This window comes from Vidua chalybeata, chromosome 7, assembly GCF_026979565.1.
Source record: "Vidua chalybeata isolate OUT-0048 chromosome 7, bVidCha1 merged haplotype, whole genome shotgun sequence".
In the NCBI taxonomy this organism is placed as follows: Eukaryota; Metazoa; Chordata; class Aves; order Passeriformes; family Viduidae; genus Vidua; species Vidua chalybeata.
In genome coordinates, this window is record NC_071536.1 from 8105624 (window position 1) to 8120908 (window position 15285).

A 15285-nucleotide genomic window follows, 5' to 3' on the forward strand; every position below is an offset into this window, starting at 1 on the left:
TGACAGGAGGGTTGGTATCAGGAGCACAGGACTCCTGCACCTGCTGAGTGCAGGAGCTGGATCCACAGTGGTTTGGGGGAACAGGCAGAACACTGCACGTGTTCAACCCTTCCTGCTCAACCACCTGTGGGCCAATAATGCATCACTGCACTAATGCCACATCACCTGACTGTCTGCTCATGTGAAATGAGTCATTCATTAGGCACAGGTAAAAGAAATCAGGAAAATGAAAATAATAATAATAATAAACAGCTGTTCTCTTTAGAGCAACATAAAATATTTCATCAACTTCCTTGAGTGACAACTAAGTCCGACAGAAAAGAGACAGACAGAGAAAATGGGGAAAGAAGCTAAGGAGGAGTCAAACCAGAGTAAAAGGAGAGAGAAAGGTAATATTGTGGTTCAGCTGAGGCCTAGCTGTCAAAAAGAAAAATGGATGTGCCCAGTCTAGGGAGTTTAATGTCACCATGACCTCAGAAAGAAGACACTGGCTGGGCTTCTCTTTTGTAAATATATGGCAGCTATAGATCAAGCTAGTACTATTCAGCAGATACAAATGAGTTATTTTCATGCATTTGCCATATCACTGTAGGAAAAAACACTTATTTGGTTTATAACAATCACTTTTTTTCTTTTTTTTTTTTTTTTTTTTTTTTTTTTGTTTTTTTTGTTTGTTTGTTTGTTTTTTTTCTCTTCCTTTTTTCTCTATTTCTTTTACAGAGTTTTTCTCCACAGTATGACTCCTATGATGTGAAGGCTGGTGGAGCTGGTATCGGGTACCCACAACCCATTGTAAGATGATAAAGCTTTTTTTCTGTCCTTTCTTCTTTTTAAAGAACATATTTTCTGCTCATACCTTGGATGTGAATGTACCCTGATTTTAATCCAACAATATAAGTTTTCATTTAATTATTGCCTGCAAGTTGAATGTGATGTAAGGCATCAGTTTGTTCAGCAACACTGTTCTAGAAAGTAGCTATAGATGATCTGGATTTTTTATTTTTAACTTTCTTTCTTCAGTTTCTTACCTTCCTTTTCTTCATCTCTGTCTGTGATTCACCTTCTTACACTACCTAAACATTTTTCCCTTTCTGTCTCATATACATTCCTCGTTTATCTGCTTGATATTCTTCCACTAATTTCTTCCCTTCCTTCCAACAATTTTTACCTCTTCCACTGCCTTTAATCTTCCTTCACCCACTCAGTATAATTTGTCTTTACTGAGTACAATATTCCATACTTGCTAACTTTTCTATGATTCTAACTTGCCTGATAACAAGAGAGTAAACCCTTCTTATAAACTTTATTCATTCCAAAACTCAAAATATTTTCACTTTTTTCTTTTACAATTACCATTTTTTACCCACAGCTACTCAGACTGTGTACTAAGACTGTATCTGCCTGCTAGACCTGGTCCAAGATTTTCAGGTTTTAAGTGAGAAAAAGCATGGATTGCCTCAAAGAGTTGTACCTGAGCTATGCTTCATGTGTAATATAAATCTGAATGTTGCAACTCATTATTCTCCTTTTAGGCACTGGGATTTAGAGATATTCAACGTGAAGTTTCTTGATTCAGGCAACCTGCCTGTGTGGTGAATTGCAAGTAGCAAGCTCTACCTCTTGCTACTGGAAATTGGTTGTGCTTCATTAAACATTATCACTATTTACAGCCCAATTCTGCATAACATGGTTTGGGTATCACATGTTGTAGCATAGTAAGGCAGTTCCGAGAAAATGAAGGAAGGGAGAGGAAGAAAGGAGAGGGAGGGAGGCAGGAAGGAAGGAAGGAATTCCATTTGATCATCTTGTGAAATAAGGTCTACTAATTATAACAGCTCTTTTTCCTGAAATATAGTCATTATTTTCTCACCTTCATTTTAATCTATTCCTACCTTCTTCATTTGCTAATATGATAATCCATGCATTTTTCTTCAACCATCCATTTTTGTCCTTCTTTATTCATTTATTCCTATTCACTCTTCACAGTTTTCACCCACAGCTGCCATACCATCTACATTCTGCTACATGGTGTCTTAATATGGGAAGTGCTGAATCAGGCAGATAACAGAGGCACCTTCAGTTAACTGTGGTTAACTCCTCTCTATTTTGGCTTTTTTCCCTGGAAGTGATTAGTGATTTCTTGTGCTCTGACTCTTGGACTTGGGTTAAAAAACCCCACCAAACTATTTTATTGAGCACCCTAGAACATCTTCAGGGTTGTCTGTATATTTTCAGGTCATAAGGGCTTTTATATTGCATCATAGCATATGTGACCTCAAAGTAAGTACCAGCAGTTACAGGCAGATGTGGCTGAAATCACTAGAGCTAAATAACATTTATAATTTTCATTACATAGACCAATTTCTTTATTATTTTATAAATATATCAAATTTAATTTAAATACTCCTAATGAATAAATTTCCAAACTGAAATAATTTGGAATATTAGCAAAACAATAAAATATAGTACCAGCATTGGCTGTGTGTGGTTACCATGCCTGGTACTTCCTCAATCACACATCTCTCCATTGCTGCATTCCCATGGCTTTACACCATTTATAGACTGATTTTGTGCTTTACATCACAGTTTCTCTTCACTTGCCCATGTAACCTCCACATATTGTCTTTGTCTCTTTCCACCAGTGCACAATCACTAACTGGAGGACGTTCAAAGTCTGGAGATTCTAGCAGCAAGCACACCCCTAACTATCAGTTTATCTCCGCAGTGTGTAACTTGAAAAAAATTGTATCTCATTTGTTTATAGCTGTATGTCTGATTGATTGATTGCTGTTGATGAGTTGATGGCTTTAATTCTGGCTGGATCTATAGTTACTTTATACCAAATGAGTTCTAACAATTAACAGGGACTGCTCAAGGCAGCCCCATTTCCCAAACCCTCAGAGCTCTGCCTCTTGTTGTATTTCTCTCCTAGAAAACAGCAAATATTAAAATGGCTCACTTTTTTAGACAGAAGACAACTGTGAACTAATATTATTTATTTTTGTAGTATAGTATTGTACTGTCCTACATATGCTAGTATAGTACAGCAATACTGATAATCTTGTATTATGAAAATTAGGTTCATAAAATTGTAATATGTGACCTTTTCTGACACACTGTGACAATATTCCATGAAACACATTCCATGCAATATTAACTATGGAATATTCTGCCAGTACTGCAGCACACAGTGATCCTCATATCATCCATATATGTGATTCTTTTGGCTGTAGGAAACATGTGAAGAGTTTAATTTAACAAAAGCTTTTTTAAAAAAAAAAAAAACTATATCTGCAGTAGACCACTGTGCTAATTTTTAAATGCTTTCTGTTTTGCAGTATCAAATACTTTTTGTGGTTGTTGCTACACAAAGTAGAAATACTGAGGTTTTGATTAGTCTAGACCTCAGAAAATATTTCACTGCTGAACATGTTTGTCTTGCTGACTACAACAAAAGTATGACCTTAATTCAGTGTATCCCTAGGTCATGAGGAATCTCTGGTGTTGGGCTAATTAATCTCAGTTACACGGAAGAGAAGCTGACACTCATTTTTTCTGTCTAACACATTTGGTTCTACTTTCTATTCTTCCCCTTCAGGCAGCTGAAAGGCAGAGTTCTGAGCATCCCTCTGGGGTCTAGAGAAGGGCAGTAGTGACTCAAAAATGAAAAGCTGCAGCTCTGAAAATACCTTGGGAGTATGTTAGCCAAGCCTGCAAGGAGCAACCCAGTGAAGCCTCTTCTGAAGGGACAATTAGACAATGTATTTCTTCAGCACTGTGTGAATATACTGCTGCTTCCTTTTTACTGCACCAAGTGCAGGTCACCGAGGACTTTTCTCTGAACTAATTATGTAAAAGTTTATTTCACAGTTATTGATGACTATTGTGACTATATTAAGCTTTATAGCTATATTACATTAATGTAACTACTATTTTTTAATCTACACTGTAGAGTGGCTTTCCAGGACCCCCTGGCCCCAGTGGTCCCCCTGGCCCACCTGGTCATGCAGGTCCCCCTGTAAGTAACATTAATATTCTCATAATCATCTTGTATTCTTTTATATGAGCTCCTCCTTTTCTCTGTCATAAATATCAAGCACTTTTCAAAACTAGATACTATGCTGAAGAATTTTATGCATAAATGTCATCTTGGGCTGTACCATCACCAAGACTCAAGAGCTGAGATCAATATACTGTGCTGGCTTAAATCCTTGTGTACCCCTTGAGATCTCTGCAAGCCCGTGGGGTGTCAGTTAACATTATTTGAAGACATGCCACTGCCTGACATCCTGTTGACATTCCCAAATGTCTATCCATACAAAATATTAACAGGAGGTAAAGGAAAGTGGGATGCACATTCAGTGAACACACCAAGGGTCTGAGTTTTTCAACATCTGTCTCCTTTTAGAGGAGCAGATTAATTCCCTTTTCATGGAGGCATGTTCTACCTGTTTCTGGTAATTTCACCTTTGGCCATTTGTTGACTAATCTGACTACAGTTTTCCTTACAGTTATGGGATTATAAAATATAAGTGCACCAGGGGATGGTGCATGTAGTTGTTCACATCTTAACTGAGTTTTTTGCTGCATTCCAGGGTTCTGCTGGATACCAGGGCTCCCCTGGAGAACCAGGACAACCCGGCCCTCCTGTATGTACCCATTCAGTATCACTGTGCATGTTAAAGGCATGACCTCAAAAGCATGAGTCTGTGTCACCTCTGCAGTGGATGGAAATGTTGCAGTTTATCCTAGTTGTTTATTATGATGCATGTCAAATGTACAAGTATTTATGATGGATGCCTAATGCATTTTTAGCTTGAAAAATACTTAATATTTGCTATTATTGTAGTTAATATATAATATAATTTATGTATAATACATATATAATTATATTATGTATATAATAATATATTTATAATGCTTTTCTACAGGGACCACCAGGCCCTGTTGGAATGATAGGCCCAGTTGGTCCACCAGGAAAAGATGTAAGTTCACTATTATTCATCCCATTATTAATAAATAGGAAGAAAAAAGTTCATTAAGTTGCAAGACAATAGAGGACATTGATATTATTGCATTTGAGAATTTTTAACATCTCCCTATGTCTCCATTTGACAACATGTCTTCAAGAAAGTAAACTTGGCTTACATAAGGTCTAATTGTCCATTCCATAAAAGGTTCAATTTTAGCAGGCAATTTGATTGATTAGAAAAAAAACCCAACATGTAAGTATGAGACATGCTATTTATTTGGTGCAAAATAAATTAGCAATTTTAAAGAAAATCAAACAATAGTGGTAGCTTTCTGCCCCCTTAAAATCTTACTCTGGGGCTTACAGCCATTGACACCAATTGTGTGTGTCACAGCTGGGAGCCCTGAATAGGGGGAGTGCCAGGCAAGGTGCAAACATACAGTCTGTGTCCGTTTTGAGTGTTTTACTAAGAAAAATAAGTTTAATGGGATCATCTCTTGCTAAAGGTTGTCTTGAAGTAACTTAGAAATTAACTAGAATCTTGTTAAAAGCTGAGTTTATAAATTCTGGCAGTTGTTATCCAGAAGGCAGTGACAGAGTGAACTGTCACCCTGAGAGGATTTGCAAGACCACCACTGTCTTTGGTGGAAGTTTCACCTGCCTACTCCAACTCACCTTGTTCTACCACAACTGGTGCTTTGCCAGTGAGTCAAGTAATAACAAAACACTAAAAAAATTATCTTCTTTCAACAGGGAGAACCAGGAAGACCAGGCAGGAATGGAGATCGTGGAATCCCTGGATTACCGGTATGGAAAATCTCCCAATAACAATGGTCTTGTAATCATAGGTTTTGTTTTCCCACATCAAGTTAGTCAAGTGCAAATGACACACAGTGAACATTGGCTTGTGCCCTCCATACAATAAGTACATGATTTATTAATCTTTCTATATTTATGTGTTTAGGGTCACAAAGGACATCCTGGAATGCCTGGGATGCCTGGGATGAAAGGCCAACGAGTAAGTACTGAGTATATTGATTATAGCTGAGTCTGTTACTTTCCTTGAATTATGGTGTTGTGCAGTTGTGATCTTTCAGTCATCATTTCCAAGACTGAATCATAGAATTAAAGTTAATTTCTGCACAATGTCATCTCGACTTCCATAACAAAGATTCAAATTTTTTCTGGTTACCTCAGTTGTAGAGCTCCATCCCTAATACCAAGAAGGGTTCCAACAGCTGATAGCACTCATTATTGAAAATATGCCCCTTTTGGGGGCTTAATATTTTGCCAAGAGGAATCAAGTTTTCCAGAATGTAAGAGGAATACAATTCACAGATATGGTTTTACTCTCCCACAGGGTTTTGATGGAAAAGATGGTGCCAAAGGTGACAGTGGTGCTCCTGGTCCAAAGGTAAAATTCTAGTGTCGTCTTTCTAAGTAGGTAAAGGAATGACCCCATTATTTGTTGTATAGCTGTGCATTACATCTTAAACAATTATAAAAATACAATAAGCATTAAAGAAGCCCATTTAATACCTCCATGAAAAGAATGTTAATCATTCCAAAGGAGCTAAGCATTCAGAACCACATCATGTCCCAATTTTCCAGCCATAATAAACATGAGATACCAAAATGAAGGGACAAGTCTTGGTCATCTGGCTTTCTTGCATAGTATTTTGAAAGCTGAGTCTTTCTGATTTTTATTTCCTGTTTAATTTTTGATTTGACCCTTGTTTACACTTCTCAGAACTCAGTTAATGCTGAGAACACCCAGCACTCCATAGAAAGGGATAACAAACTGGGCTTTTTTCTGCTTCTCTTCCCCTTGAATAAACCAAAAAATGTTCTTACCAAAGTTCATTTTCTTTTCTCTCTTTAACAGGGTGAAACTGGTCTTCCTGGCGTAAATGGAGCACCAGGCCAACCGGTAAATATGTGCATCCTGAAGTGTTTAAATGTTAGCTGAGTTGTTCCTCATCCTTTTAACTTTAATTACTCTGCCACCTGCAGTGGACAATAGTGAGTTACACAAATAAGAGCAATGTCTCTTTGCTCAGCCATCTGATTTTAGAAGCCATTTAACAGATTCATTTTAACATGTTTTCTAGGGACCAAGAGGTCCAGCTGGAGAAAGAGGAAGGCCTGGGAATCCTGGTGGCCCTGTAAGTAATTGCAGACATTGTTCTTATCCAGAGGCAGCACATATTTGGACTCAATATGTTGAGAATTCCCTACTTCCATAAAGCAGTTGTAATGCAAAGGAGTAAAAAACTATATAGCATCTGTAGAAATCTCACATGAAAACTTTTCAGTCCCCAGTTAAAGATGTACCACTTCTAATCCACAGCACGTTCACCATCTTATTTCCTGTTTCACTTTTTAAAATGAATAGATTACACATTGAGGAAGAGGTCACTGTTTCAGCATAAGCTCAGGTTTGGCAAAGAGAAGCAGGGAGGAGGAATGGAAGCAAAGAGTGGCAGGGGACAGTAGAGAGGGGGAAAAAATGCAATCTCAGAAGTAACTTGTGGGAAATGATAAAATTCCCCTTTGATGGGTTTGAGAGTATGTCCTCACTCTGAAGGAATTCTTAGTTCAATAGCATTCGACACAATCAACAAAGCAGTTTACAGCCAGCACCTTGTTTGTTCAGACACTGCATAACCTGAGCAGAGGGTCTGGTCTAATATGACTGCAAAACAGGCAACAGGGTTTAAGTCATCAGTGTTCATCAGGTTTTTGGAGTGAAATTTAGCCTTTTATGTGAATCAGAAGGAACTGTACTTTGAAATACACATCTATTGTAATCTTACTTATTCACACAGACAATGTGAATGTAGCTGTTACTTCCTTAAGAAATTTAATAGGAATGTATTTTTACATCTTCCTGTCACAGTGCAAGTCACGTAAAGTGCTGGATATTCCTTCACAAAATATTTAGTTAATTATTACTTCGGAATTTCTCATTTAAGGAATCCTTGGGTCTTAGTCAACAAAGTGGGAAAGAACAGACACATAAACATGGTCCCTGAGTCATGGACATGAAAGGATGTGGGTTCTGTGTCCAGGGTAGTGCTCTGTACCTAATACCACTCTTCTTTCTGTAGGGTGCCCACGGCAAAGACGGATCTCCAGGAGCAGCAGGCCCACCTGTAAGGCAACTTTGACTTTCAGTATTTGTGTTGCTTTAATCTAATTACTTCTAGCAGATGTTCTGCAGTGCCAGCAAACCCAAAACTGGGGTGCCAATTCAAGAATGAGCATTATATTTAATTGTGTTTCAATTGTGTATATTCCACTGTGTTGGTTAATATACTTAAAGGATACAGTGTGATAGGAGAGCTTTAACACCGTAAATCAGGAAATGTAGAAGTCTAAACCCAGATTGTTCTCAGAGAACATGTAGATGGATGGAATTGCTACACTTCATGAAGATCAAAATTTGAATGATCTTATCAAATAAATTATTGAGTTGGCAAACATTTTTCTTTCCCATCTGCCTAGAAACCTGAGCACATCCACTTGTGTGTGTAACAGCTGTATTGGCTTTCTTTTCTCCTTCTTTTTTTATAATTAGAACAAATTTTGAAAGGTTTTATAACTTAATCTCCTTAATGATGGATTTCATGTTTTTAAATTTGAAACACAGAAATTCAACTGAACATGTAAAAGTCAGGGTAACTAAGATATAGGTGTGATATTTTAGGACTAGCCAATCTCATCTTTTACAGCATGATTTATATTTGCTATTTTCCAGGTGTTTCCTTACTCAGAGAAAAATCCCATAATCAGGCTCCCTTTTTAAACTTAAGGTTAATTCCATATGGCTTTTACCTTTTGCATTAATAGTATTTCTTTCACTTTTAAGGGTCCCCCGGGTCCCCCTGGAACTGCAGGATTTCCAGGCTCTCCAGGTTTTAAGGTATTCAACTAAAGACACATAACTACATGGGATTTGGTCCTTTCTCTAGTTACACAGCTGATGTCACTCTACATCATTATTTTATGAGCTCTCCTTTTCCTGGCTGCTATTACACTGCTTGCAAGCCTTGAACAGATGTGCTGTATGCGGCATTAGACAAACCCAATCCTCATCACCTTCATGAATGCCCACAACAAAACACCACTAAGTGGTAGAAACCATTAATTTAATGGTGACTGCCCTGGAGATGCCTAAAATGCCTTCATTTTCTCATTGTACTGTTTTTTTTTTTTCCATAGGGGGAAGCTGGTCCTCCTGGTCCTGCTGGTGTTAGTGGTAGTCCTGGAGAGAGGGGAGAACCTGGTCCTCAGGGTAATGCTGGGCCACCTGGGCCTCAGGTACATCAATAACACTTGGGACCTGAGAGGTGCTGTGTCACCTGCTCTTCACAGAGCCCTTTGTTCTGGTCCTGGGTTAGCAGCATTGGTTACTCAGATATTTATTTTTCCAGGGCCCTCCTGGAAGAGCTGGAAGCCCTGGCAACAAGGGTGAAATGGTAGGTCCTTTCCACATTTCTGCCATTTCTGTACTCTGTTGGAGAGGGTCACTGTTTGGACTGGGTAGAGTCCATCAATGCCACTCTCTCCTCATCTCTGTCCATTGTTCTCTCTCTGCAGGGACCTTCTGGTATTCCTGGTGCTCCTGGTCTGCCAGGAGGCCGTGGTCTTCCAGGTCCTCCAGGTGCAAGTGGAAACCCCGGGGCAAAAGGCAGTCCGGTGAGTTACTAATGGTGTTTACACCATTGTTGTATTGTTGTACCAACAAATATGGTGGAAGTAAGCCTGATACCATTAAAAAAACCCCACTGATCTTCTCATAGTCACTTGAAATGGTTTAATAAATTATTTTATAATGAAAATAGGCAATTATTTTTATAAGTATATAACATATTTTGTTTCATACATATAGGTATTGCTATATATAAAGATTATACATAAATATGGTGATAATACCTAATTGCTTTCCTAAATTATCTACAAATTCAGATACAACAAACATACTGCTTGTGAAAATTAGCTACATCAGACAAAATCTGTTGTTTTACAATCTTATTTTCACCAGTTTTAATTCCCAAGGGCTGAGTTCACAGTCCACTAAACCCCATGAGTTGTACCTGGTCTTTCACTGTCATTTACCCCAGCAGACCCTTTCTTACAGCCTTACACCACATGTAGCTCTTTGTCAGAGAAAATATTCAGGAACTTTCAACAAAAGACTCAATGATGTCTGAAATAGCTCAGGAACAGATATCAAATTTTACTCAATGGTCTTTAAGATTGTGCCACTTCTTTCCTTTACTGCATTTTTAAGGAGTTCCATGGCTTCCAATTACATGTTCAGCCAGCGCATGCTGATTTCTTTGCAGAATGTTAAATTAAAAAAAGGAGTCAATAATTTGAAATATCATGTCTACTTCCTAGTATTTCAGTACGTCTAGTAGCTCCAAAATGATGCCCAGCTGCAACCCATAATTTTAATGGGATTTTCTACTTTTTAGGGAGACCCTGGTAAGGATGGTGCAAAAGGAGATCCAGGACCAAAAGGCGAGCGTGTAAGTTATTTCAAAATGTGTCCAGAGACTTCTTTCAAGGAACTCTAAACCTGAATCATTCCCCATACCAAACCTGTTTGGTTTTTTGGAGACTTCTAATTCACTGATGGGCTTGGCTTCTGTTGTTGCCAGGGTGAAAACGGCACCCCAGGTGCTCCTGGGCCTCCTGGTGAGGAAGGGAAAAGAGGTGCAAATGGAGAACCTGGGCAGAACGGAGTACCTGGTACCCCTGGAGAAAGGGTGAGCTGTGGTACATGACCTTTGAGCCAAGACAGAAACAGAAAAGTCTGAAGTTCAAAACACTTCCAGGAGAAATTTGGCTCCATATACCTTCTCAGCAAATTCCAGATGTGAAACTGGGTCACAAAACTGGGGAGAATTCTTATCTAGTTTCTCCTCTGAATTGCAGCTCTTGGATCTATCTCAGTTGGAAAAAAATTAATTTCAGTTTTTAATATAGAAGAAGCAGTGATCTTATATATCTGGAAGTTTCACCAAAAGATTTTTGCTGAGAAGCAATCATAAACTATGAGAACTACAAGGTGAACAAATAATCAAAATTTCAAAATTACTTCTCAGATAACAAAAATAAACAATCAAAAGAATTTCTGCTCTGGAAAGTGAAATTAATATGAATTCTTCTACATTCAAGATATGTCTTTATGTCAACACATCTATTGTTAATACATCTTCAATATCAACAATATTGTCAGGATGTCATCTACATTATAATATTTCAACTGCAAACAGGTTTATTGGCTACTATATTAAATAATTTTCCAAAAATTTAATAATTCACAGAGAAATTCACTGATTGTTTTATTCAACAAAATAAATAACAACACCATTACAAATTTTAGATTTCTGTTCCCATCAGAAACAAAGGAAATTGTGCTGATCTATTTGTAAGTCCTAACTTAATAATTGATTGCAATATTTGCTGAAGCTATGAGGAAACCAAAGATGCATAATGAGCTAATTAATCATAATAAACATATAAAAGGTGCTGCAAAATGAAATTTATAATTCAAATTTCTTTTATAAAGATAGTAGCAAATATAAATATTAAAACAATTCAACAGAGCTCTTCTCAGTATTGAGTTAGAGGAAAATAATTGTCAATACCGAATGTGATTTTGTTTTTTATAGTACTTTAGAAAACTCATAAATAATTATGCAGGGCCAGGTAAAAATAAAGGAGGACAGGCTATAATTTCAACAGGAATGCTACCATCAAAGACAAAATAGACTGCAGTCCTTCTTACTGCAGCGAAATGCCACTTTGATCTTTTCTTTTTTCCCCAATAATTTTCATAATGATAAGTGTAATGGTAAATAGTTTAGAAGAAAGCCCAGTTGCTATTGCCTGTGTCATACTGCCTATGATCCATAGCTTTGTTTTTTATCTGGCAGGGCTCCCCTGGCTTCCGTGGCTTACCCGGTAGCAATGGACTTCCCGGTGAAAAGGTATAAATCTTCCCCCAAACTTTTGGAGACTCCATGTGAATGTAGATGGACAATTTCAGATTCAATATGATGCTGATTCCCTTGCTGTGAATCTCCACATCTCTTGCCAGGGTCCTGCAGGTGAGCGTGGCAGCCCAGGTCCCCCTGGCCCCAGTGGACCTGCAGGAGAGCGTGGACAAGACGGAGGCCCAGGTCTTCCTGGAATGAGAGTAAGACAAGATATCTCTGAGAAAATGGGATAAACTCTGTTAGAGATGACTCATCTGAGCTGATGTGATAGAGGAGTCCAACTAGAAATCCTTTCTATGAGTTCCTTTAGGCAGTAGTAGCATCCATTCACGGTGGGATAGGTAACTGAGCAGAGTCACAGGACATTCCCAGGACACTGCCACAACGGAGTCAGGAGGCTTTGGGGAGCCTCCCAGAGCACACCAGGCCCTGCCATGAGAAATGCCTTTAATGTGAATCAGCAATGGGTGATTGTTTCCATTAGCTCTTTACATTTCTGCAGATTTTGACATTGGGTATTTAGGGGTTTGTCACCCTGTTCTTTTAAAAGTTTTAAAGTTCTTTTAAAAGTTTTCTATGCCTTCTGATGTTTACATATTTCTACTGGAGTTTCTCATGCAATGTCATGTAAAGAATGTTTTGCATTCTTCTTTGTGGGAGGAGAGAATTGATGGACTGTTGGTTTGACCAGTGTGGTTGGAGAGGCAGCAATTTCATCCTCCAATCCACTGCCACTTTTGGAATTCTATATCTTGCGAGGTCAGAAATAAAGTCTCCTCCTTTAACTTCCTTTTGCTTTTTCAATCTTAGTGTGCTTGCATGAGTTATTTTGTGTTGTAGTCTGACAGGAGTTTTATTTAAATATGTTTATATTTCAGTTATTATGTAAATAGACTTAAATAGTAAATAAGTAAAATAGTAATAGTTAAAAAGTAGACTTAAATAATTAAATTAGAAATTAAATTATTTCAATATACATGAGTATTATATTTTTTATTACAATTAGAGCAAATAAGCTGTTGGTCAGTTTTTTACAGTACATATCAGTAAGATTTCAGAGATGGCCTATTGTGTAGACAACATCTAAGTGTACATGGAACAACATTCTGGGAGCCGTACTAAGAATTAACGACTCCTAACAACAAATATATTGACATTCAAAAGCCCAACTGCAGGTCTCTACAAGATAAACAAGATTTTACTAGCAAGAAAAGTGAACTATTTAAAATACAACAAAAATAATATTTGGAAATTTAAATAAGTTCATGAAAAAGTGTTGCACATTGTGTTGCTTTCAGGTAGAGGTGTGTAGTCAGAATTGTTTAATTCATTTTTTTTCCATCTAAATATAGTTTGCTTCCGACATAATGAAAGGAAATTTTTGTGCTAGTTAATGAATGTCTGGTGTCTTGCTTATATGCAACTCTCAGGAAAAACAGTAAACTCATGATGACAGAACTGGTTTGCTTTCTCCAATTTTCACCCTTCATGGGCTGAGCGAAATGGGAAGAGTTTTAATCTTTATTAAAGAGGATGATAACAAGCAATAGTTTTTATATATTTATATTAATGAATTGAAACTTCATTATGTACATTTTAAACTGAAGTATAACACTCTTTTTTTTTTTTTTTCCTTCAATTTGCAGGGCTTGCCCGGAATTCCAGGAAGCCCTGGAAGCGATGGGAAACCTGGCCCTCCTGTACGTACATTGTGCAAATATTTTATTCCAGTCCTCTTGCTGACCCAACCCTTCCCTCATCCCACAGTATCCACATAACAGGTTGTTATCACAGCCAGATTCATTCTCTCCTCTCTGTTTGCTTCAACTACCAGAGCACTTTTTATGCTGCATCATTGTAAGAGCAGCCTGAAAACTCTGTCATTTGGTACTGTGTAAAATACAGAGTAGATGGGCCACGAGTTGCAGTACAAAACACATCATGAGTTTTGAGCAGTGTCTCCCCCACACTCAGTATTTAATGAGTCCTAGGAATTGCTTTATTTCACCTCGCAGATGCCACAACTTTCTTTCCTTTTTGCTTATCCCAGGGCAATCAGGGTGAATCTGGACGCTCTGGCCCACCTGGCCCTCCAGGCCCACGTGGCCAGCCAGGTGTGATGGGTTTCCCTGGTCCTAAGGGCAATGAGGTGAGTGGGATTTCTCCTCTTCTGTGCTGATGCTTGATGAGTCAAATGTTAAACTAAATTGCTTCACAGTGGGGCTATCTTATGCTGCTACTTTAGACAATCATCCACTAACCAGAAACAAGTATTTCAAAGTGGTCTTTCTTTTTTGTAAGGGTGCACCAGGCAAGAATGGAGAAAGAGGCCCTGGTGGACCACCTGGACCACCTGTAAGTTTTGCTAATATTTTGTTTAATAATGACACAATATTAATAATAACTTGATGGGTCTTACAAAAGTGGTATCACTCTCTAACCATAGCTTAATTTTGTCTTTGAATAGGGTCTTGCTGGGAAGAATGGTGATGTTGGACTTCCAGGTCCTCCAGGACCTACTGTAAGTGTGGTGGGCACATCCGAGGCAATGATCGGGGGCCTGGCTACAGATAGACACTGGGAATTTAGCAGAAGGAAAACATTTTTAATGATATAAAGGAATCTCCTTTTATGAAGACAAATAAAAGTGCTCTTTGCCATTATTTTAATGAACAAATATTCAAAACTGGTGGGAGAAACTTGAGTCAGGTATACCTGGTGTAGATTGAAATGAAAAGTCAATTTAGAGCTCTTGGTCTTTTCAAGCAGAAGTGTATTGTTGCTCCCTTTAATGTTTATGGCATTTCAAGCTCCTGTCCAGTTAAAATGTGTCTGCTGAATCACATCTAGGAGTTGGAGTGAAAAGAGCAAATACCACAACACCAACATACATTGGTTTTTGAGCTTGTGCAATGTCGTCATCAGGTCACAATAAGAAAGTGCAGATTAGAGGAGGTGTTTATAAGTTGAAGTGTTCTCAGGCAAGTTCATGGATTTTCTTCCTCATTTGTTTGATTCTAGGGTGCTTCTGGGGAGAGAGGAGAACCAGGACCAGCAGGCCCACCTGGCCTCCAGGTGCTGTGTGTTTATTGTTTTCTGATTATTTTTAATAGACTAACACACACAAATATTTAAAAAAAAATATATAGTCATCTGAATATTAATATTAGAGTGCCAGATATTATATTTTGAATATAACAGATTATAACAGGTCAACCTCTTGACAAAGTTACATTGAATGAGTTGGCCACACTTCTTTGAGTCAAAATCAAAAATCTGAAGATGGAAAATGCATAACTT

The 15285-nt window shown here is 38.0% G+C and overlaps 1 protein-coding gene across 1 annotated transcript in view; it reads left to right on the forward strand.

Moving 5' to 3' along the window:
• Positions 1-15285, forward strand: part of COL3A1 (collagen type III alpha 1 chain) — a 49713-nt gene that overhangs the window by 21238 nt on the left and 13190 nt on the right. The window contains exons 5-27 of the mRNA XM_053947843.1: positions 721-792; positions 3953-4018; positions 4596-4649; positions 4932-4985; positions 5726-5779; positions 5937-5990; positions 6333-6386; positions 6858-6902; positions 7084-7137; positions 8083-8127; positions 8844-8897; positions 9197-9295; positions 9409-9453; positions 9575-9673; positions 10456-10509; positions 10642-10749; positions 11923-11976; positions 12087-12185; positions 13632-13685; positions 14036-14134; positions 14287-14340; positions 14453-14506; positions 15007-15060. Of these exons, the coding sequence (XP_053803818.1) occupies positions 721-792; positions 3953-4018; positions 4596-4649; positions 4932-4985; positions 5726-5779; positions 5937-5990; positions 6333-6386; positions 6858-6902; positions 7084-7137; positions 8083-8127; positions 8844-8897; positions 9197-9295; positions 9409-9453; positions 9575-9673; positions 10456-10509; positions 10642-10749; positions 11923-11976; positions 12087-12185; positions 13632-13685; positions 14036-14134; positions 14287-14340; positions 14453-14506; positions 15007-15060 (1479 nt within the window). The remainder of the gene's footprint in view (positions 1-720; positions 793-3952; positions 4019-4595; positions 4650-4931; positions 4986-5725; positions 5780-5936; positions 5991-6332; positions 6387-6857; positions 6903-7083; positions 7138-8082; positions 8128-8843; positions 8898-9196; positions 9296-9408; positions 9454-9574; positions 9674-10455; positions 10510-10641; positions 10750-11922; positions 11977-12086; positions 12186-13631; positions 13686-14035; positions 14135-14286; positions 14341-14452; positions 14507-15006; positions 15061-15285) is intronic.